Raw genomic sequence first — 23542 nt, forward strand, 5'->3', positions numbered from 1 at the left:
CACTTCTATCAAAGCATTCCTCTTGCGCTTTCTTGGTCCTTCCCCTTCCTTGTAATCCCAAGTTCTTAGTGTCAGCACTCTAAGGCAACCCAAGGATTTTAGCCAAAGCTTCACACTTAGTCCAAACCCCAACAAAGCTGGGGACAAAAGAGAGGCGGTAGAAGCAGGAATGACTTCTCTCCACCGTTTGCTCTAGCGAGGAGGAGGGAGGATGGATAGATGGATGGAGGCTTCACAGCCCAGGGACGGGAGATGAGCTTAATCCAAGACGGTGTGCTTCTTGCCACCATCCTCCTCTTCCCAGCTTAGAGAAAGTCCAAAAGGACCCTTCCCAGAGTAAGACTAGGCCAACACAGGAAGAAACACCCTCCTAGGTTAACACCGAGCAATACAGCAAGCTTCATCTTTCTCCCTCTCCCTCCCCCACCCGCCTCTCATTGGACCTCCCTGCCCCTCCTAGCGCGTAAAGAAGACTTAATTACCCTGGATTTCCTGGGAACCCAGACCCTGCCCTACAACTCATCTAAACTCCAGGGAGGCTCTAGTCCAGAAGGCTTGTCCTCTCCTGGCAGGGCACCTTCCAAGTTTGAGAAAGCCCAACCTCGCCAGTCTCTGACCCAGCCTCCAAGATCATGTCAAAGCTAGAATCCACCTTAGGGACAGTCTAGCTCAAGCCCCTCCTGTTACAGATGAGGCTCCAGAGGCTCAGAGACCGGGGCTGTGTGTGTGTGGGGGGTGTGACCTGCCCAACAGCAGAGCCAGGACTCAGGCCCAGGTTCCCTGAACCCCTCAGCTCACTGCCCTTCCAGAGAGCTCTAAGTTGCTGATCTTGCTGTCCTGGAATGTTATCCCTTTGTCCCAGGGAGGGGGATGGGGGAAAGGAGAGAGTTACAGACATGACTGGCCTCTCCAACACCAGTCCTGTCAATTCCCCCCCAGTCAGCAGGAGTAGAGTGCAGACCCGCTGCTGTTCTCACCTGTCTACAAACGGCAAAATCTTTGACACTGAGTGCAAGCTCTCAAACTCACCACATGAGTCCTCGCAGAAAGACTCCTACATGACTGAGTTCTTACGTGAAAAAAACCAAACAACAACAACCAAGAAAACAAAACAAAACAATGCCCTGGCTGGAAGAAATAACATAAGAAATGGTGGTTTCAATGCTCCCTTACAAGCCAGGGCTGCCAGCCATGAGTCACAATGTTATTTATGTGTTTCACTCCCAGACTGAGCTGCTAGGGCAGAGGCCCCTTCTCTTTGACAGGCTCCTGAATAAAGGGGAAAAGCTTTTGTTTGGGAGTGAACACAACTGTTGGTTTTCTCCTGGTTTGAAAATCCAAAAATTACTAGACGAGAAACCTCCCACAAATGATCCGTGATTCTTAGAAATGAGGCAGGCCAAGAGATGCTCCCCACGTGCACACACTGTCTCCCGGGTTCAAAACCCCAGAAATCAGGAGGGTTCCTTGGACATCCCTCCCTGTCACCTACTCCTCCCTGAGAGGGGCCCGAGAGGTGAAGCAAAAGCCGAACAATTCCGCGTAGCCAGGCCCACTATACCACTTTATTCCCAGCAAAGAGTCCTTTTAAAGTCATCCCAAAGGTCCCAATATGGTACCTTTAATAATTGAATAATTTAAATAAATAATTATGTATGGAATAAATTAGAGCATTTATCATTTGTCCTTTCCTTTCAAAAGTTTCGGGGAATAATTTTGACTTCTGGCTTCTCCAACCGGAAAATTCCTAGCAGCCTGCACTGTTTCTCCTTCTTTGGCTCAGGGCCCACGAACCCTGACCCTCACCAGGGTCTCCCATTCAAAGTCCCGGACGGGGATAGAAATGATCTTGAGCCGCTGGCCTGTGGGCATATGCACACTTCACAAGGATTACATGCAACGCCATTTGCTCACATCTCCTTTTCTAAAGAAGGGATATCAACGATTCTAGATGACCATTATGGAATCATCCATCTCATCCTACTCCCCCTGGCGGGGATGGCCTGGGTGTGTATCTTTCTGTCTTCTCATCCTGCCCTTAGGGCAATAATGAGGCCCTCTTCTCAGACAGACTGAAGAGTCAAAAACTTCCTTTAATCGCTAAAGTGGGACGCCCAGGCCAGTCCAAGAGAACACAACGTGCTCTTCTTTTGGGCTCGATCAGTGATCAGATCTACCTTTCTCCCCTCTGCCCTTTCCACCAAGGGGTCCACGAGAACAAGCAATCTGGAAGAGCTCTCCTTGCCAAACTGGTATAATCCTTTCCTGATCGAGAATCTCTACAAGCTCTGCCTGGGGCTGGCAGGATTCCTTGGGTCATCACAGGGAGAGACAGTAGTTAGTGTGTGAAGGATGGTAAGCATGCCCAGACGGGCCATCAGTTCTGTGAGCCAACCCCCCAAAGGCCCTAGATGACTCACTTTCCTAACCCACAGTCTTCTTTCTACTCCTTAGTGGTCTCATACCTCTCTGGGGCCAGAGGCTAGAGAAGGTGCTGGTTGCCCCCTCTGCCAGAACTTCCACTCCCAACTCTCAGAAACAGGGTTTGGAATGGCCTTCTGTGGGGTAGACTCGATCTGGCTTTTTCCTGCCCAAACCTACGCACCTTTGCTAAATCCATTCCCTCCAAGGCTTAGGTCTTCTTTCATGCGCAAAGTTTCTCAGACCGTTGTCTCCCTTGACTAAGCTGGTTCCTCGCTGAGAGGAAATGAGGCTGGCCGCCAAAGGGTGCTTCGATGTAGGTGCTTGCGACTCATAGTAGTTCTGTGGTTAGACCCTACAATTCTTACGTGGCTAGTGCATTCACTCTCTCAAACCCTGGAGGCCCTAGAACACACCCTGATTCATCCTAGATATCAAATGACAGCTCAAAGGGAAGGGGGTTAGAGCCACAGACCTGACTTGCTTACAATCGCTAAAAGAGGTTTAACAAGATCAAAAATGCTCCCACCCTGACGAATAAACAATGTGCTCTTAGGGCACAGAGGAAAAATAGGGCTTTAGGCACTAAAAAGTGACACTTCACCCAGATCCAGCCTGGGAAAAGACCAGAGAGAAGGGGTGGGGGGGAGGGTGGGAAAGGAAGAAATCCCCAGCCCTTATTGGGTCCACACCCCACGCAGGGTAGAGAAAGGTACAGGGGGTGATGGAGGAGAATGCCCTTCAGAACACAAGCCCTCAAGAGCCTGTGGCTACAAAGCCCAAACCCTCCAGAGCAGCCTCCCCAGCTGTCCCGCGGTCCTCGGCACCTGACCCATGGTGCGCGGTCCACATACAGGGGGCGGCCTCATATGGTAGAGTTTAGCTTGCGCCCTGCTTTTGATGCTTCCTTGTTCCCAAGAGAACACTTGGGGAAGTGTTGGGTGGGGAAAAAAAAGATTCTCGTTTATTTTGGAAACAAATCAAAAGGGGATTAGGGAATGAAGCACCTTAAGCAATGCCCCCTTGAGACTTCTTTTCACGACTCCAGGGTCTTCACAGGCATAACTTTGGCTCCACGTCTCCCTTCTCAGAGCCAAGAATGGCCAGCGAGGGAAAGGGTTGGGGACGAGAGGACGGAGAGGAGGAGGATCAGGGGAGGTCGGTGCTGAGAGGTGGTCCCTGCCCTCCTGGCCCCTCCGCCGGCCAGCACAGGGGGCGGGCCCGCTCCTTCTCCCTGGTACATAGGCATCATCTCTTTTTAAAATCTGTATATAATATATATATTTATATTCTCTCTCTATTTATACATATATATTTATATGGTCTATGTACACGTATTGCACAGGCCTCCTGCAGCTGCCCCTGCTCCTGCCTTGTCAGTGATAGCGGTTCCTCTTCTCTTCACTTTCTGATGTGTAGTCACGGGCCCTGATGCCGTTCTGAAGATTGATGAGTGAGTCCTTCATCTGTAAGACAGGGAAGCCCACCCCAGCCCGGGTTTGTGCCCTCAGTGGGCGTCTCCATTCAGCAGCACCCACCACACCCACGTATGGCAGGTCCCCCGCCAGGCCGGGGAGCTAAAGGCAGCAGGCTCCTGAAACAAGGGTGGTTCTCAAGGGACACAGTCTCAGGCTGAAGGGGGACAGCCGATCGAGCACTGGGAACCCCTGGGGTAAGGGGTGCTGTGTCTCAATGATTTGTGGTCCTTGTTTCACGGAATTAAGAATTCTCTCGAAGGTTCCATTGCTACCAGGACCCACATCCGATGCCACTGATGGGTCTTCTACTCACTCGGCTTGGTTTCCCAGTGATCCCGAATACACTGTCTTCCTCTCTCGGTACCTTTGCCACACTGTTCCCCCAGCTCGGACTCTTCTCTCTTGCCCATTCAACCTCACCCATCTACTATCAAGGCCCAGAGCAAATCCAAACGTTCTCTGGCTCACAGCCATCTCTCTCTCTCCTGGCCTTTCACGGACCCCTCACTGGGGCTCTGCGCTGCAGCCATCTTTAACGGCTTTGTTTCAGCTGTGTTGGGACTGCACTGTCTTATTCTTACCTTATACACCCCAGGTGCCAAGCAGAAAACTGAGTAGGCTCCTAGCTGTACCCATATCACTGAATTAACTGAATCTTAACCGAATTTCTTAACCTTCTTTTAAGAAACAGATACATCCCACGTCACGGGATGGAGTTTACATGGGGCCATTCCAGCGGTAGAATCCTACCCTGGTTCTAGGTAAGCTGCCTCGTTAACACAGGACGGTTAACATTTCACAGGTAAACAGTTACGGATTTTGAGAACCTCTGACCTCTCGGCCTAATCCGTCACTTTCTTCTCTTTAGTTCTTCGATATCAGGAGGGATGAGGGGCCCATTAATGTTCTTTTAAAGGGGACAGAACGATGGGTATTCCCTGGTGGTCCAGTGGTTAGGACTACGGCGCTTTCCCTGGCAGGACCTGGGTTCAATCCCTGGTCGGGGAAGTAAGATCCCACAAGTCATGCAGCGTGGCATGCCCCCCCACCCCCAACCCCAAAAAAAGGGGGAAAAGAAAAACGAAAAACAAAATCAAGGGAACGGAACGAGACACCGATCTTAATGCTTGTAGAGTCGAGTCTACGAGGCTACAGGTCTGCCTGCCCCAAGCTCCTTCTGAAGGAGACCCACCCTGAATAGAATTCCACAGCTGGAAGGGGACTGGGTCAGCTAGTCCAACTGCCCCCCGCCTTTTTTTTTTTTTTTTTTTTTTTTTTTTTTTTTTGTGGTACGCGGGCCTCTCACTGTTGTGGCCTCTCCCGTTGCGGAGCACAGGCTCCGGACGCACAGGCTCAGCAGCCATGGCTCACGGGCCCAGCCGCTCCGCGGTATATGGGATCCTCCCAGACCGGGGCACGAACCCGTATCCCCTGCATCGGCAGGCGGACTCTCAACCACTGCGCCACCAGGGAGGCCCTGCCCCCCGCCTTTAATTCATAAGTCCCTCACCCCACATCATCGCATCACCCTCTGAGCGCTTTCCATCCTTCAAAGTAGCCCGTTCCATTGCTGGACTGCTCTACCCGTAAGGAGTGTGCTTTTCGTTGATGACTCAAAAATCCGATTCCCTATAACTTCTGGCCCTAGTTCAGTCCCCTGGAGGTTCACAGCAGTCTAACCCTTCTTCTAGATGTTAGACCCCAACGTCTGAAGACTGTCCTGTGCTGCTCACCCACCCGTCTTCCCTGCTCCTGAGCACATCTTTGCTTCTGTCAAGGCTTCCTGATAGGCCAGAGCTTCCAAACTCCTTGCTGTGTTGTCTGCCCTCCTTTGGTTAAAAAAAAAAATGCCCTCCTTAAACGTGGCTCTAATGTTATGCGTGACACTCTAAACCCATTAAACTGGATCATGATAGCTGCATTAAAATTCTCTCTCCTTAATTTAGAGCTAAGAAACCAAACCACGAAGGGGAAATAAAGTTGAATATTAATGAGTGCCTCCCATGGGCCATCAGATCAAATGTGACAGCAAGTTCACAAAGCAATGATTATAATTCCAATTTCATAAATGAAGGAACTGAAGGTCCCTAATACTAAATCCCTTGCTTGAGGTCACAAAACTAGTCAGTGGCAAGATTAGGATTCCACCTCAGTCTGATAAAATGAAGCTAACTATTGATTTTGCCCCAGAACGACTTTCTTAAAAAGACGCATCTAGTTTTTCAGAAAGAAAACTGTACCAGGAAGAAGACATTATGAAAAGGAGACACAGTACCAGCCATCTTCCCAGACTCTCAGCACAGCCCCTGAGGAGGGGTCACGGCCTGGGCGTTGGGTGTTGTGTGCATGTTTTGAGGGCAGGAGGTGGGGGAGGGGAGTGCACGTCCAAAGGAGTTAGAAAGACACGCCCTCTGGGAAGATAAATCTCTGCAAAAAGGGGGTTATCTCTTTCAAGGGCTGTCAGATGGCTATGGGTTACCAAGAAGAAAAATTAGCTCTCCTTGCATCTAACCTACAGTTTTCCTACTGCAAATCCAGTGTGTGATTTCACTGATATAATTTGGGGGAATACACGGGTGTCTCCCACAGCTCAGTCAAGGGTGGCTTTAAAATTAGAACAACGGATGGCCTGGGGGGAAGAACGAATGGGAGGAGGGCATCCGGCGGACGGTGATGGAGATGGTGCTCTCCTCAGAGCACAGGGCACAAGTCCCATCTCCGTAAGACCAGGGCAAGGAGGGACGGTGGGGGCGTCTCACCTGGTCAAGAAGCATCACCGAGGATTTGATGATCTCCCTCCATTTTTGGAGCTCGGTATCGTGGTACTTTTGCTGGGACTCTAAGAGCTGGGCCCACTCTGTCTGAGACTGGGGTAACCTGTGGGGTAGAAGAAGGGGGACCCCAGCAGCTGGAGTTATGGCCCGTCGACTGTCCTATGCACCCAGACCCCTAAAGGACAGAGAGCCACATCAGAGGGCTCTGTCCTTTGCTCAGTGCCCTGTTTCCCCTGTGCCCCAAATCAGAAGCAGACTGAAACCACAGGGACAGTTTTCAGAGCCTGCCTAGGCACTCATCCCAGAGGGTTATCCCCCCGCCAAGGGCAGCAGGGCCGTCCCAAGGAGACTGGGGAGCAGGAGCCGGGACACGGTACTGGCTGCGGTGAAGGTGGGGGCAAGAGGGAGAGGCCAGGGTTACCTTTCCTGGAGCCTCAGACCCTGCCAGGCAGTGAGGGTCTGGGTGGTATATTCCAACATCCAGAGTTTGTAGAAGAGCATCATGTTGAGGACGACCAGGAGCACCAGACTAAGAAGACAAGGAAGAAAGCAATGGCCATGAGACGGCATCTGGGGGAGCACCCTCCCTTCTCAGACCGAGGCACGCCCCACCCCAGGGGCCACTGTCCTTGACCACGGGGTCACCTGATGCATCGCAGTGAGTGAGTGATTAAGGGAGCCGGAGGGATGCAGCAAGTGGGGGGGGGCAGGAGGGGAGCGGGGGGGAGAGAGAGAGAGAGAGAGAGGAAAGGGCCGTGGAGAGGTGTGTGGGGTGAACGCAACAGAAAGGAGAGACATACAAGCCACCCAGAACCTGGGTGCTGGGGGAAGCGAGGTAAGATGGAGAGGAAAAGAGATGATGGGGTAAAAGAAGCAAGGTGACAAAGTGAGAGAGTGGCATGGACATATACACACTACCAAACGTAAAATAGCTAGCTAGTGGGAAGCAGGCACATAGCACAGGGAGGTCAGCTCGGTGCTTTGTGACCACCTAGAGGGGTGGGACAGGGAGGGTGGGCGGGAGATGCAAGAGGGAGGAGATATGGGGATATATGTATATGTATAACTGATCCACTTTGTTATAAAGCAGAAACTAACACACCATTGTAAAGCAATTATACTCCAATAAAGATGTTAAAAAAAAAAAAAAAAAAGAAGAAGCAATCATAGAGCCAGCACCTGAAACAGATCCCAGTGGGAGCAAGGAAGAAAAACAGGGAGGAGGCAGAGGTTAGAAACAGGCTCGTGTGGGGAAGGGGAAAGCCCGCTCAACCCGAGGCAGAGAGAAAGTGAGCGTCCATGACAAAGAAATGCCAGGAGCAGAGACACAGCAGGATGGGGACATCTAGCAGGAAGGAAGGGGGGCGCAGGGAGCAACTGTACACAGACTCTTAGCACTTCAAGGGTGATCAGTCGAGACAAGGTTCCTCCTACAAACCAAAACTGGGGGAGGAATTCCAGTGGGATTCCCAGCTCCGCCCCTGACACGCCTCCCAGATGTTAGCACAACTGCCCGAGAGCTGCCGTCTCCTCCGCGCACCTCCCACAGCCCTGCACGGGGCACGAGGACCAGCTGAGGCTTCTCAGGGATGGGCTGGAAGTGCTCAGAGTCAGGGAGGTGGCAGGAAAACCAGGGGCCGGGGGGCCCAGTGGGGAGTGATGAAGAGTCACTGAGGCCTGTGGGAATTCTCTTCTCTTGGCCTCAGTGGCCTAAAGATCATTTTATAACAGAGGTTTATGGGATGGAGAGATGAAAGCCCTGGGAAAGAGAGGACGCAGACACGCAGAACTGGGCACAAAGCCTGGCTCACTGCTTCAACATCTCAACTTTCAATCAAGTTTCCTGGCTTCACTGAAAGCTGGTTCCTTCAACAGGACAATAACACCTACCCTGCTGAGGCTGTTATGTGCATGGAAGGAATGTATGTGAAAGGAGGAAGTACACACAGGAAAAAGAATGACAAAAATGGGAAGATAAAACAAATAGATGGAAAAAAGACCAACAAAGAAAGAAAACCTATACTACGCCTCTGACCTTTCCAAGTGTGTGCTGCCTGTGGTGTGTGGCGTGTGGTGTGTGTGGTATGTGTTACTGTGTTTCTCACCTGGGTTTCCAGCACTACGGAAGGCGGCATTCCTTAAAGCAGCAGCTGCAAATCCCTGGGGCTACTCAGCTGTGTTCTTGGGGCTCTCCTGAGTTTTCCACGAGAACTTCTTAATGTTGTATTGAATTTCAATGATACCACCTCTAATCGCATCCGTACGCCTGGACCACCTGAATGCCACCTCCTCCGAGTGTGCTGCACACAACCTTAGCACTTGCATTTGTGTTTGTGTTTACAGTCCTGTCTGTGCTCAGTGGAGGTCAAGGGACACCCTTGCCCACTTCCCGAGTGAAGGCTTGGGGGTGGTCTAAACAGGGAAGAGGTAGGAGGCTGGGGTCACCACAGGGCAGGCTATGGCAGCCGGGGCCTCTAAGACGCAGGGCAACCTGCACTGTACCAGAAGGTTCCACTCACAGGCTGGGAGCAGACCCACCACCTGGACCTTCTAGGGTTGAATGACGAGGCCTAATTATCCTAAACTAACAAAGCGCCAGCATTTGTTAATATGCTACAAAATTTACTCAGGCCACTGGCCTTCTCTACTAAATAATGACAAAACACAGAGAGAGCTTAAACAGAACTAACCCAAGGTTAGAGTTTTCTGTTGACCAAAACCAACATCAGAGATTTCGTTTTAACAATGGCATGAATCACATTAAAGTGATGCTGCTAAACGTGAATTCTACTGGTTTTACAGTTGTCCTTGTATTTAATTTTGTAAACATATGTTGGCTTCCTATGCCATAGTCAGAAGACTTCTGCATCTACTTTTATGTTATACATTCAGGTAAGGTTAGCAAAAGAGCCCCCCTCGTGACCCTCGAAGGCCCCTCTCCCTACGTGGTCCCCAGGTCTGTCCTCAGCCCATTTCCTTTCTCACGCTCCATACTCTCCTCCAATGATCATCTCATTCCCACCGTGGCTTTAACGCTACCGACAATTAAATCTGCAACTGCAGCCTAACCTTCCCTCCTAAGCTCCAGGTCCACATCAAAAAATATCTATCTGTCACATCCGCCTGAACAATCTGTGGCAGCTCAGAGACATCGGGAACTGACAGCATCTTCTGTGACAACTTTCCTCTAAATTCCAGGTTTCTGTCCATGACACAACCATCTACAGGCACGCAGATCAGGAAGGCCTCTTCCTTAACTACATAACCAGGTGTAACGAGCCTTCACCTTCTGGGCCCTCTCAGCCCCAGGAGGCCCTCATCTCAGTGTGACGGCCCCTCCCACCGAGATCACTGCCGTTTACTCCTGTTGGCCTCCACTGCCTCCAGTCCGTTCTTGTCTAGCCCATGCGCCATACTGCCATCCGAGTGATTTTTTTTTTTTTAAGTGTAAATCCAACCATGTCAGTGCAGGGCTTCCTTCCCAGATTCCTGTGGGCAGAGCTGTGCCCCTGCTTCTGCAATCCTGAAAAATGCTTTAGTGAAGGCAGGAAGGGCTGGGGGTGGGGTGGGAGTCACAGAAGCAGGACAGAGCTACACGCAGTCCAATGCCTGGGGCACACCTGGTAGAGCCAGCGTCTGGGCAGCTCCTGAGCAGCCCCCAAGCTGTGCCGCCATGCCTCACAGCACAGCCCAGGCAGGAAGGGCTGGGCAGTCAGGCAGTGGGTCCAGCCAAGCGGAGGAGCTGTCTGTGCTCAGCTGTCCAAGCTGTTCCTGCTCAAGGGTTACACAAGGCCTGAGCAGGCTGTGGGCTCACACTTCAGAAAGCTGTGTCTTCCCATCTTACACCCTCATGTTTTTCAACAAACTTGCTCCCTGGCCCAGCATCTTCCTGTGCAAGTTACTGAGCCCACAGCTTTACAGCATTATGGCAGTGATTATACATTGCTTATATTAAAATAAGCATACACTCTTCCTGGACTCTAGTCATTGACTGCGTCCGGCCACCCTGCCAAAGGGTGGGCCCTGTAAGTGCACAGTCCCGACGCCTGGCACAGAGCAGACACCCAGAATGTCTGTCACAAATGAATGGGCTCCTAAAATGCTCTGTGGCATCTCTATGTTAGCATTTATTCAACAGTGTAGCAACTGTGAACTTCCTGTCTGTTTGACCCACTTGAAATTGAGCTCCTGAAGGGCATGGATGCTGCATGCAGCATTTTCTTGTGAATCCTGAAGGCCTAGCATACAGTAAGTGCTGAGTAAAACAGAGAAAGAGCAGCAAAGAGGCAAGGAAGGACAGACAGAGCAACCCATCTGGAGAGGGACTAGACGAGAAAGCAAACACCAGCGCAGCAGCGAGGGTGTCTGGATGCCTGAGGAAGACAGACGGGGAGGAGGTGGCAGGTGAGAAAGGAAGGCGGGGTAAGAGAGCCAGAGTCCCTTACACACAGCTGATAACCAGCAGTAGCTTGGACACACTCTGCAGGTGGAAACCATTGGGGCTGTCCTCGGGGATGTGCCGTGTCTGCGTGGAACCTGTGGGGAGAAGGAAAGAGGCCATCACCACGTGGCCCGCCAGTCCACCAATGACCGACGTGATGCTGGTCACGCACAGAACTGCCCGTGAGGCTGTCGTGGCAACGATGTGAGACGTGGACCTGGCCCTCAGGGAAGGGAAGCTCCTCGCAGGCAAGGGGGACAGGAAAGTGACCGAACAAATGAGAAAGTCACCTGACCTCTGTAGCTAGGACAGGCAGATGCAGGACAAAGCGACCTGCAGCCGTGGAAGGGAAACAGCACTGGGCTGGGACCAGAGACAGCCTTCAGCTCTGGCTTTATCCATAACTGGCCATGTGATGTTGAGCAAGTCACGTAATCCACTGAGGGTCAGCCTATTCGAATGCAAAGTTAGCCAGGAGTCCTGTATGTAAAACTCATGAACAACGTGGGAGTGCTCTGGCTGAAGCCAGGGGAGGGACAAGGAAGGCTGGCACCCTCCCCCTCCCCCTCCCCTGCCCCATCCAAATCTCATGAACATCCGGGGAAGTGCAGCGCACAGCCTGAAAACCCCTTGCTGCAAAGACAGGAGGTTGTGAATGGCTGGATGGGAGGAGGGAGCCCCACTGCCTGGCAGGGGGCCAAGGAGGGGGCTGCCTTGCACTCCCTGACCTTTGTGTCATGCGGTGACCCTGGGGCCTGAGCTTCGGCTTCTCCCTGGGGCATGTCCCAAGAGCTCGGAAGCTGCAGGCTTGAGCCGAGGCATGCAGGGAGCCACGGAGCTCAGGGAACCCGGAGGCAGAAACCCAAAGGCAACTTCTGCTCAGCACAGCACACAGGGGGGTTCAGCAGGGGCCGAGGAGCTTAAGGGCAAAGGGAAACGGCAGAGCATCCGGAGCCTCAGATGTAATGAGTCGTGAGCCAGTTATACACAGTCCACCCCAGGCTGCAAAATGAGCACGCCTGTGTGCCCCGCATAGGCACGCAGCTCCCACCCACAGCCCTGAGCCACGCCTCCTCGGCCCCCACCCGCGCACACCTGCCACGTGCTTGATCCTGTGGCCCACATCTTCATCGGTGGGTGTGGTCACGGGGCTCATCGCCTCTTCCAGGTGGGGCACCCGCAGGTGGGCATGGGGACGCTTCCTCCTCCGCACCGATGGGGCCTTATTGGCCTTCTCCTTGGGAGACTGTCTGTGCAGCTCAGCCAGGTAGGTGCTCTCCGTTTTGGTCAGCTCGCTCTCTGTCAGGGTCAAAAGGCCACATCAGAGGACATCTGCCCCTACCTCCAACCCAGCACACTGGCCTCCAGAAGCAGCTGCCTACTCCTAGCCGAACCTTCTCTAAGGGGACCATTTTCCCCTACTGTACTCTGGGATGTTGCCTGGGAGGGCGGGGGTCCCTCAGGGATGCCCATGAGCCCTAGGAAATACTCCTGGGACCCAGCCCAGCCCAAAGCCCTCTCTGAGTCGTTCAACAGCATGTAGAGACAAAGGCTCCCAACATGCACCCTTACGTTTGCAATCTGGGGCACGGCACGTTTCCCAATGGACGCCTCCATGGGCTACTTCCCTCTCATAACAGAATCACCACCAGTGAGCCTGGACCTCAGGCTCATTTTGAGGGGGGTGATCATGGATCCCTTCACGATGACGACCTCATAAAGGTTACAGTCAGAGCCTCTTGAACGTGCATACATTCACATACGTGCTGAACTCTGTATCCGTTTCTGGGGCAGACTCAGGGACCCCGTGAAGCCCGCTCACTGCCCCCGCCTCTCCCCGTGCCCCATGCCTCTCACTCCCTGGACGGTGACAGCGGAACGGTTCACCCAGCACCAGTGACGGTGCTCACCCAAGTGGCGGAAGTAGTCCTCCAGCCCACTCCAGAAGTTCTTCTCGATGAAGGTTTTCACCAGTCCCCAGGGCTGTTTTCGATAGCGCAGCTCTGTGGAGACCCTGAGAAACAAGTCACAGACACGATCAGCCATTTGCTGGGTGGACCTTCCTCTGCTGGGAAAAGGAAACTTCAGGTTTAAGGCCGAAGCAGCTTCACATTGGTGCTGCCCTTTACGAGTTAAAAAAGCCCCTTCACATCCACATCACCTGATCTCCCTGGCCACCCCTTGAGGTAGGTGAAGCTAGTGGATTTACCCTCATTTCATAGAAGAGAAAACTGAGTCTTAGAATTTGTAAGCAGGGGCTTCCCTGGTGGCACAGTGGTTGAGAATCTGTCTGCCAATGCAGGGGACACGGGTTCGAGCCCTGGTCTGGGAAGATCCCACATACCAGCGGAGTAACTAGGCCCATGAGCCACAACTACTGAGCCTGCGCGTCTGGAGCCTGTGCTCCGCAACAAGAGAGGCCGTGACAGTAAAAGGCCCGCGCACCGCAATGAAGAGTGGCCCCCGCTTGCCGCAACTAGAGAAAGTCCTTGCACAGAAACGAAGACCCAACACAGCCAAAAAGAAAGAAATAAATAAAGCAGTTTCTTAAAAAAAAAAAAAAAAAAAAGAATTTGTAAGCAAACCAAAGACTAACAAGAAGGGCTTTGACTCCAAGCCCAGAGCTCGCTCATGACACCACTCGGCCTCATCCTAGGAGGGCTCCGGATGGCAGACAGCCTGCCGGCCCCAGGCAGGGCCCTTCTCTTCTTCTCCAGAGACTTTTAGCCCAGGGCAGGCTCTCGGGCTTCACGGCTTCCACCTTTAAGAGCGTCATCAGCTCCTGGCCTGGCCCCTGCCTCTCCACCCTCCCCGGGGCCTCGCCAGCTCCTGCTCTGTCCCCAGCACCCTGTCCCCGTCGTGGGCGCCTCCGCTGTCCCGTCCCTGCAGCATCACCTTCTGCTCCTGCACAGTCACGCTGCTCTGCCTCTCCTGAAGGTGCACGTTCGTCGGTTACTAGATGCTCCCAGTTTATGCTCCCCACGTTCAAGGCTCCCTGCTCTGCCCTCAGGAGGAAGAAGGGACCTCACCCCCAGCCCCGGCTCGACGAGTGTGTGTCCACGGCCACGTCACCCCCACCCAGCAACTCTTCCCTGGATGGAAGGTGGGCACCTCTCTGTAAAGGTCTGTCTGGGGTCAACCAACTACCTCTGCGTGAGCTGGACAGAAGGGACATCCAATTGGAAGACCCTCCAAGGAAGCTGAAAGCGAGGAACACAGATGTTGCAGGGGAGGGACAGCAGGGCAGGGGGGAGGAGAGAAGGGAGGGAGTGGGGGGCGGGAGGAGAAAAGGAAGGAAGGGAGAGAGGGAAGGAGGGAGTGTGGGCGGGGGAGGGACGAGGAGTTGCTCAGAGAGAAGCACTGAAACCAAAACAAATGTTTCAAAGATGAGAAGGCGGGGCTTCCCTGGTGGTGCAGTGGTTGAGAGTCCGCCTGTCGATGCAGGGGACACGGGTTCGTGCCCCGGTCCGGGAAGATCCCACATGCCGCAGAGCGGCTGGGCCCGTGAGCCATGGCCGCTGAGCCTGCGCGTCCGGAGCCTGTGCTCCGCAACGGGAGAGGCCACAACAGTGAGAGGCCCGCGTACCGCAAAAAAAAAAAAAAAAAAAAAAGATGAGCAAGCTTCGTCCCTTTTCAAGGTGTGGGTATTCAGCTCTTCCTGATTCCCCAGAGACCTCTCGCAGCCTTTCACCAAACTCCTATTTTATTTGAACGGGAGTGAATTTCTGCTCCGTATAACCAGAAGAACTGGGTCTAAGGTACAGGTACACGATCGGTTATTTTCAAATGGGTGTGTGTCTTGGCTTTTCAGTCAGACTACAAGCTTCGTAGAATGTTAGGGTCTAAATTTCTTCCTTCCTTGAATGCACGTCACAGTGCCCAGGACAGGACTCGACCCATAAACAGCATCTAACTAATCATTCAATCAACCTTTTCTGACTCTGCTGTGTGCAGGCCCCGTGCTGGGTGCTGGGAATACAGTGGTGTGTGGACTGGGACTCCTGCTGGCCAGGATGGCCGGAGCTGCCACCATCAGGGAGACATGCGTGGGAACTCGCAACACACCCAGCATCCAGCAGGGTGGGACGGACAGAGATTTGCTTTTCTAAGACCTGGGTTTCAGCACTTTTGACTCTTGGAAAAGTTACTTAACTTGTATGACCCTCAGCTTTCTTATCTGAAAAGTGAGGAGAAACCCACCTCCTTTGGGTTATTCTAAAGAATCCAGCTCTTGGAGGTGAAGTACCTACACAGTAATTTATAAACTGCAGACAACCACTAAAAAGCAGTGGTTGTGAAAGTTTTACTAAAGAGACACACAGAGGGGTAAAGGGAACACGTGGTGGAGAGAAGCATGAACCGTCAGGACGGAGAGGAGGCGGTGGGGTCTCCGAGGCTCCGGAGAGAAGACAGAATAAAGGCTGAGGCAGCAGCCGGTACACTCAGCCTCCCCGCCTCCCCAGGAGCGCATCCACGCTTTCTGCTGCAAGCTCCCCCAGGTGCACAAGGAACTTGTTCTGCACCCGCTCAGCCATAGAGACAGCACCTGAGTCGACTCTTGTTCCGGGCCACGCGGGTGAGAGTGTAGCGGTTGATGGTGTAGAAGTAGTCGTGATACGGCACGTCGTGCGTGAGGACCTCGGCGTCAACCACGTAGCACTCGCTCTCCTGGCTCGCCTTGTACATGGTCTGTGGGGAGGAAAGGGTCGTGGGACGAGGCTGATGAGCAGCAAGATGGGAAAAGCACCTCCTTCCCAATCTCCCCAGCCCACCCCCAACTTCTGAACGGGGACCCAGAACCACGGGAAATGGCAGCATCTAAGCATGTCAAACACCGCCGTTTCAGGGCTAAACAACACTGTCACCCAGACACTCCTTCCTGACGTCTCTCCTGAATCCTCCAGGACAGAACAGAGGCTTCTCCAGCCCGCCCTTACTGGCCTCTGCCTGGGGCTCACCTGTGTCTCCCTGACAGTGGCCGTTTTGGGAGCCAGAGGGTTGGTAAGGGTGATGGTGTAAAGGATCACTCGGCTCTGGTTTCCATTGTCTTCCTTCTTCCACGGGTGGAAGATGATATCTGAGGGGAGAGAGGAGCCGTGGGATGAGGGAGGGAGCGAGGCGTGCCATCCCCACAGCTGAACGTCCCCTCCAGTGACCTTCTCTTGACTGTACTGACTGCCGACTGGCCCCCAAAAGGAAGCCAACGGGAGCCTGAGGGCCGGGGGAGGAGGGTGAGAGGAGGGGGCGTCAAAGCAGAAAGAAGCTCATTGTAGCACGGCCGAAATCCCACCCAGGGCTCCAGAACGCTGATTGTTCTGGGGCTCGGGCAGGAGGTCCTGGGGCCACCTACGGGGGAGCTGGCAACACTGGAGTCACTGTGACGAGGGCCTGGGATCCTTGGGACCAAGTCCTCTGCTCCGAGGCACGACCTCCCCGTGCCCTTGGCTCACCCCCCTTCCTGGCAGAGGGCTTCGCCGATGCCCAAGGGCTCTTCCACAGACCCGGACCCTGAGCAGCCCTGCTGGTCCCTGCGGTGCGGCCGAGCAGGGGCAAGGAGCACACAGGTGCAAAGCATCAACTCTGCGAGCCTGAGGTTTGAATCCCAGCTGGGCCCCTTCCTATTAGCTGCATGACCTTGGGCGTCTAATAATGGTCTGAGTTTCAGCGTCCTCACTGGTACTGTGGGGATCACAATCCTGGCACACAGGGCAGACTGGAGGACTGAACGAGACAGTGTAATGTGCCTGGCAGACAGCAAGTGCCGACAGAATGTGGTGGCTGCTACTCTCTACTAGACGGTGAGCCCTGGCGGATCCTGTTCGCCGCCGAGCCTTTGGGGCCCGGCACCGAGGGTCTGGGCACCGCGGGCAAGCGTACAGCCACGGTGGCACGGGGAGGAGTAGCTGGCAGGGCCCCCAGGAGCTCCGGCACCGCGTGAGGCCAGAGAGGGGGCACCCCGGGCCATCAGGCAGCCTGGAAAAGAAGGGCGCTTGGGAGGAGAGCAAAGGGGAGTGGACAGAGAGGGAAGGGGTGGGGGGGCCCTGGCCCCGGGAGGGACGGACCTGAGAAGCGTCGCTGCTCCATGAAGTCCCGCTGGAAGGGCGAGTCGGTGAACAGGAGGTCGTACAGCTTGTCCACGCTGAAGTTGAAGACTTCATTCACGTACTGCCGGCCACTCAGGTCCTCGTAGAAAGCCTGGACCTCCCCTGCAGAGAGGATGAGGAGGGAGACAGGGAAGGTGAGGGACACCCCCCAGAGCACTTATGTCTCTGTGGCTAATGTGGGAATGGCCACCAAGGCTCAAAGGAGGCCGCGGAGTGGGGCAGCAGGGCCCTGGCCTCCGCCGTTCGTGGCTTTGCGTCAGTCGGCCTCCTTCCTCAGCGGGCGTGCACGTTACGGACTCTAGCTTTACAAAGAGTTTGGGAATGTGCTATTTGCCTTTACACTCTCAAGCCTTCCTAATTAAAGTGATCTTAGACCAAAGTCTAAATAAATGACTACTTCCTGGGCTTGCCGGAACCCAGAGGATCAGTTATCAAGAGTCTGTAAGTTAAACCACAATTGACAGCAAATGTCATCGCAACCCATGGCACTGGTGTGTCCAGGGACACTGATGAATCTGTTTTTACAAAAGCTTCTGAGGCTGGTCTGGTCTGCAGGGCCGTGATCTCTGCGCAAGGTCTGCTCTCCTTCCATAAGGCAGCCTGTACCCCCTTCAAAAAATTTCATTTTCTACAGGAGAGAGTTTCTGAGTACAGGTGAGTTGCTCAAACCCCAGCATTCCTCTTGAGCCCTCGGCACCCCACAGGCCCTAATTACTGCACCTGCAGGGGCTGTTGTCTGATCTCAAGAAGAACGCTGCCATTTCTGGCATCCCTGTGACCCTGAGAAGGCCAGAGAGGAATTCACGAGCATCCTGGAGCGTCCGTGCCCATGACTGCAGGATCAGGACTGTGGCGCACAGCTCGGGGGATTCTCACTTCTCAGTTTACACGACGGCACCCCGGTTCTTAGGCGGTGCCCACCTGCGCAGTCCTTTGCACCGACCCTGCACCCCAGATGGCAGTGGGCAAGGCCACCACAGGTGAGAATACCCCTACAGGTGACTCACAGGAGACCGTCCACAGGTGGGTAAGTGAGCACTGTCTGCACAGCCTCGCAAGTCAGAACCCACCACCAACTCAAAGGAGGTAAGCCATCAACCATACTCGTAAACACTGAGGATCTGGCCTTTCGCCCTGGAATGTCAGAGGCAGCGTGTTCCCGAGGGAGGGCTAGACGCCAACCCTACGCAGGAGGGAAGTAAGAAGCTGCCCACTTAGAAGTATGAGAGAGAACAGCAGTCTCCTCAGTCTCTCTGACCAGGCAACAGTCTAGGTCCGAAATCCCCATGCTGGAGCCACCAAAGCCAAGCGTCTGTTAAAATGTGTTTCCAGGGCCAGCGGACTGGCACTTTGCTTGTGGCGTATACGCGTAAACACTGTGGGGGCAGAACTGCAGGGCACGCCGGTGCCAACGGGGGCACATGGAGTGACAGGCTAAATGGCAGACAACCTAACACAACACTGTAAAGCAATCATACTCCAAGAAAGATGTTTTAAAAAGAAACTGAAAAAAAAAAAAGACAAATATGAAACGACAAGGATACTACGGTGAGTGCCTGAAAAAAGGGATGTTTGCTAATAACAAGTGCACCTTCTGCTTTACCCACCCACCCTTCCGCCAGGAACCAGACTGACTCCAGTCTCCACGTGGGAACCTCCGTTAAGCCTTCAAACTGTTTGGAGACAGGAAGTGCCCTTCTGCCCCCGCCGTCAGACGCCCACCTTCATCGTGGGTGTCGGAAGAGTCACTGAGCTCGGTGGGGATGTCCTCGTTGTCGTTGAAGTCTAGCGAAGGGGAGTTCACGGGCGCGATGATCTCAATCTTCTCCCCGATGATGCTGTCGATGGCGAGCTCCTTCTCCAGGGACCCGTCGCCCTCCAGCACCTCCTCCTCCAGGGGCAGGCCGTCAAACTGGGGTGAGAACAGAGCGGTCAGCCTGGTCTCCTCTCCAAGAGGAGGTCAGAGAGCTGGCCGCGGGAGCCCGCACGCTCAGAACGCAGCTGCTCGGGGGCTGGGCTGTGGGGGTCAGGGGTCTCCCCAGCTCTGCCAGGGAGGACGGGACACAGCACAGGGCCCTGCCCTTCTCCTGACACCAAGCCCTACACGTGGGCAGAGGCAGCTCCGTAGTCCAGCTCCTCTCCTGGGGCCAGGCCTCCACCGTCCTGTGACAATGTGGCCCTTCCTCCAACCAGTGCCCTGTTTTCTGAGAGGCTCAGAAGGCTTCCTAAGCAGTTTTTGATTCATTCTCCCATTAGCCCTGGGAGGGAATGGGTGCAACTCTTTACATTTTCAAGTCAACCTCAGAGACAGAAAATGGAGACTAGGCATCAAATGGATGATGCTTTTATTCTAAGGCCAAGTGGTCTGACCCCTAAGCCACTGGAATACAAGGCTCCCTTTTCTGGGAACCCTTTCTTCTACCTGCCAGCTCACACCCAGACACTTCCCTCACCAAGCTTCTATCCCCTCTATAACCAAGTCCCAGAGGACAGAATGCTTCTTACACATTTCTGTCTCTTCTGCAAAGTCTAGCACAGCAGGAAAATAAACCGGCGTGCCGACACTAGCAGCTCCCTCACGATTTACGGAATGAATGAGCCGATAGCAGTTCCGCAGTCCTCTCTTCATGTACAACTTTGACTTTAGATCGAGGCAGTGAAAAATAAAAGACCTGGAATAGTTCTCCACCAGTGGGCAGCCCACCAAGAGCAAAGCTCACACAGTGGACTTGAAATGGTCCTCATCTGCTCCGAAGCCAAACAAAACCTGGAACCCGAAGCACCAAGAACCCAGCTCTGGATTCTACACTCATTTGAATGGAGAGAGTCCTTCTGCCCCAGGATGCCTCCCTGCATAAACCGACCACAGTGTGACCAACCTCCCCTCTGCCTGCTCCCCAGGTTGGGGTCCCGTGGAGTTAACAAGGCTGGGAAACACTGCCCCTGGACTGGGTGGAAGCAAGGGGCTCCCCGCCCGTACCGAGACGGGCGCTTCGCTGCTCCCCGTGGATGTCAGCGTGCTGTTGGTGATGGACTTCTTGGGCAGCTGTGGACTGGCATCCGGCTTGGTCTCTATGCTGCTTTTGGATGAGCTGTCATTCACTTCATTCTCCTCTACAGGGATCTCCTCACAGTAGCTGAAAAGAGACGGTGTGAACCCACGTTAGCCTCAGTGGCCAAGACGGCAGGCTCACAAGAAACTCACACCCATCGATCCATCCAAAACTATGGGCTTTCCTGCTTCTCTGCTTTGCGCGTGACCTTCCTCAAACCTCTCGCTGCCCCCGAACTGCTCTCCTAACACCTCCTTCCCACCTGACGCCCCCTCCCCGTGGTAAAATTCTGTCCCCAAACTCACCTTTTCTAGGCACCCTCCTTAGATTTATCCCTCCCTAAATACGAAAACTGTCTGTCTTAAACTTTCTTTTTCCATTGGCTTCCCATCCCACCCCAACCTGACCATGTGAATCAAACATCCGGGCTCCGAGCATACATCTGATTTCCCACAGTGACCGGGACAGGACTCTGGACGTGAGTGCCCTTCGGGGGTACCTGCCCAGATTCTGGATCATAGCTAGCAAACTTCTCTGCATTGCACACCCGAGGAAAAACCCTCCTTGAGATAAAGGCAGGTGCCCTTCTGCGGACACTCCAGGGATGCCGTCGGAGACTCCCCCAAGGGAGAAATCATCATCACCGTCGTCATCAGCATCTAACTTATACTTTATGTGTTACCTCATCTGGATGCATAACATCTCTGAGTAAATCATTCCCTGCGTTTCAGAGATAATCAAGTAGATACTCACAGAGGCTAAGTGATAACTACTATTAAGTGTCACAAGTGGTACTTGAGCCCTGGGCTACGCACCACACGCTTGACGTTCTTTCCTTGCTGTCTATTCCTCTTGTCTCTCACGTGACCACCAAGCCTCTACCTTCCAACCTCAAGCATATTGTGTCACTCTGCAGTCCCATCCGTGGTGCAGCGATAGCCCCTTCTCCTCACAGCGTCCTTCCCTTGGCTTCCAGGATACAAAAACTCTCCTAGCGTTCCTCCCCCCTCACTGAATGTTCTTTTGTGATTTCTTTTGCTGCCTCTTTCTCTTGTTGAGTGTTCCCAGGCCCAGCCCCTGAGCTTCTTCTCATGTTAATTCAGTCACCTGGTGGTCTCAGCCACTAGTAACCACCCCCACCCCCCCACCCCCCCCACCCCACCCCCCCGCCCGAGGTTTTGTCCCTAGCCCAGACCTCCCGGTGAACTCCACACTCACACACACAGAGTGACCTCTCCACGTGGCTAACAGTCATCTCAAACTCAACTCGCCTAAAATCAAGCTCCTGACCTTCCCCCACATCTGCTCTGCTTATAGTATCGTCCGTCTCAGTTCAGAACAACCCCATCCTTCCTGCTGGTAAATCCTTAAAGCCACCTTTGGATCCTTTCTGACCCATCAGCAAATCCTTCAAAATGTGTCTGGTTCTATCTTCCAAATATATTCAGAAACTAACCACTTACTGCTGTTTCTACCGCTACCTTCCTGGTCCAAACCACCATCACCTCTCATCTAAATGATCTAAATTATCCGGCAGCCTCTCAGCCAGTCTGCCCTGGCTCCCCTTCACTCTATCTTCAACCCAGGAGCCAGAGTGATGTTAAAATGTTATGTCAGACCTCATCAATTATTTATTCAAAGCCTTCTCTGGCTTCTCATCCCCCTCTGAGAAAAAGCCAATCATCACACTGACCCAGCGGCCCTCAGAGTCCAGCCCGACCTCCCCGACCTCCCCGCTTCCCACCTGCCCTTTGCCCACTGGCCCAGCTGCCGCTTCTGCTCCCTCCGCCTGGGAAGGGCCTCCCGGGGACTCCCTCACTCCGCCAGGGCCTTGCTTAGACGCCATTCCCCAGCCGCCCTCACCACTCTGGAGAGGCGTCCCCGGGCAGCCTGCCCTCTGCCTCGCTCACCCCATCGTGTTGAAGTCGTCATCGGGGGGCACGTAGTCCTCGTCATCGCTGGTCAGGCCCAGCTCGTTCCCGTAGCACTGGTGAACGAAGTGCCAGAGCTCCTTGGGGCACAGGGGCTGCAGGGGACAGCAGACGGGCTCTGACCCTCCCTTCCTCAGGACCCCACTCTCCACAGAGGCACTGAGTTGAGCTGGACTCCCCCAAGGGTAGGAGAAGCCAAACTCCACCCGCGTGGGCTGGACTAAGTAGAGGGCAGAGCCTCCACAACAACCCCACCCCCTGCTCTTCCCTCCTCTCTGATCTCAGCAAGACACCCGTCTTCCCCCTAAGAATATGACTTTTAGTAAAGCCAGGAGCTTGGCCTGTTCCCTCGACTCAGGTTTGCATGGTGGGACCAACAGGCCCTTGAGGATGGCAACCACCCGCCTCTCGCTCCTGTGGGTGAGGTCCGGCCTTAAGCGGCACAAACCCAAACTCCCCTGGGGCCAAAGTGATCACAGAGCTTCTGACCTGGACTCAGAATGAGCGCCAGAGGCCCTGGGGCCAGTCTCGCCCACACTGCAGAAACCGCCTTATACTAACAGTGTCACACAGGTCCTGATGGACCTGATCCAAGATGGATCAGGTCCAAGAATGAGGTGTGACCTCAAAAGTGGCCCATCCCACAGTTGGGCAGTTCCTGTGCTTGGAAAGAAGTCTACATTCTCAGAGTTTCAGGGGCTCAAAGGTCATTGCATCCAGCCCTCTCTTCACTACTTGAATACTTCCTTCTTTATTCTTAATTACAATCAGTCTGCCTACAGTTCCATGTATTAGTTCCATAAACAGTTTTTCTCATTTCACTGGGTGTCTACATGTCCTCCTCAAAAGCACTGTCCTAAGAAAAGTTAGCTCTCATTGAGGTTCAGAGTTTTGGAAAAGAGGCAACAGAATGTCAAAGAATGAAGGTCAAAGGTGGAGACCATGGATGAGTCCTAGGTTGGGAGGAGGGAGAGAAGGTGGGAGGGATAAGTATGTGAAAAAGAGAAGCATTAAGAAAAACGGAAGCAGGGACTTGCCGGTGGTGCAGTGGTGAAGAATCCGCCTGCCAATGCAGGGGACATGGGTTCGAGCCCTGGTCCAGGAAGATCCCACATACCGCAGAGCAACTAAGCCCGTGCACCACAACTACTGAGCCTGCACTCTAGAGCCCGCGAGCCACAACTACTGAGCCCGCGTGCCACAACTACTGAAGCCCACCTGCCTAGACACTGTGCTCCGCAACAAAGAGAAGCCGATGCAGTGAGAAGCCCTCGCACCTCAACGAAGAGTAGCCCCCGCTCGCCGCAACTAGAGAAAACCCGCACGCAGCAACGAAGACC

The 23542-nt window shown here is 53.8% G+C and overlaps 1 protein-coding gene across 9 annotated transcripts in view; it reads right to left on the bottom strand.

Annotated features, from left to right (window-relative positions):
* Positions 1 to 3797: 3797 nt before the first annotated feature.
* The window catches only part of GRAMD1B (GRAM domain containing 1B), a gene marked incomplete at both ends in the record, with an annotated part of 165837 nt that continues 146092 nt past the window's right edge, over positions 3798 to 23542 (bottom strand). For 6 of the 9 annotated variants that reach the window (XM_079708313.1, XM_079708312.1, XM_079708310.1 and 3 more), the window contains 12 exons: positions 3798 to 3887; positions 6659 to 6776; positions 7095 to 7202; positions 11119 to 11209; positions 12210 to 12413; positions 13025 to 13128; positions 15661 to 15803; positions 16073 to 16191; positions 17177 to 17320; positions 18941 to 19130; positions 20199 to 20355; positions 22182 to 22297. In XM_079708313.1, coding sequence (XP_079564439.1) covers positions 3798 to 3887; positions 6659 to 6776; positions 7095 to 7202; positions 11119 to 11209; positions 12210 to 12413; positions 13025 to 13128; positions 15661 to 15803; positions 16073 to 16191; positions 17177 to 17320; positions 18941 to 19130; positions 20199 to 20355; positions 22182 to 22297 — 1584 coding nt within the window. Of the gene's footprint in view, positions 3888 to 6658; positions 6777 to 7094; positions 7244 to 11118; positions 11210 to 12182; positions 12414 to 13024; positions 13129 to 15660; positions 15804 to 16072; positions 16192 to 17176; positions 17321 to 18940; positions 19131 to 20198; positions 20356 to 22181; positions 22298 to 23542 lie in introns of all 9 variants that reach the window. The other 3 variants (XM_079708315.1, XM_079708316.1, XM_079708309.1) reach the window with 2 other exon arrangements.

The sequence above is a fragment of the Hyperoodon ampullatus genome (genome assembly GCF_949752795.1).
Source record: "Hyperoodon ampullatus genome assembly, chromosome: 7".
Taxonomy (NCBI): Eukaryota; Metazoa; Chordata; class Mammalia; order Artiodactyla; family Ziphiidae; genus Hyperoodon; species Hyperoodon ampullatus.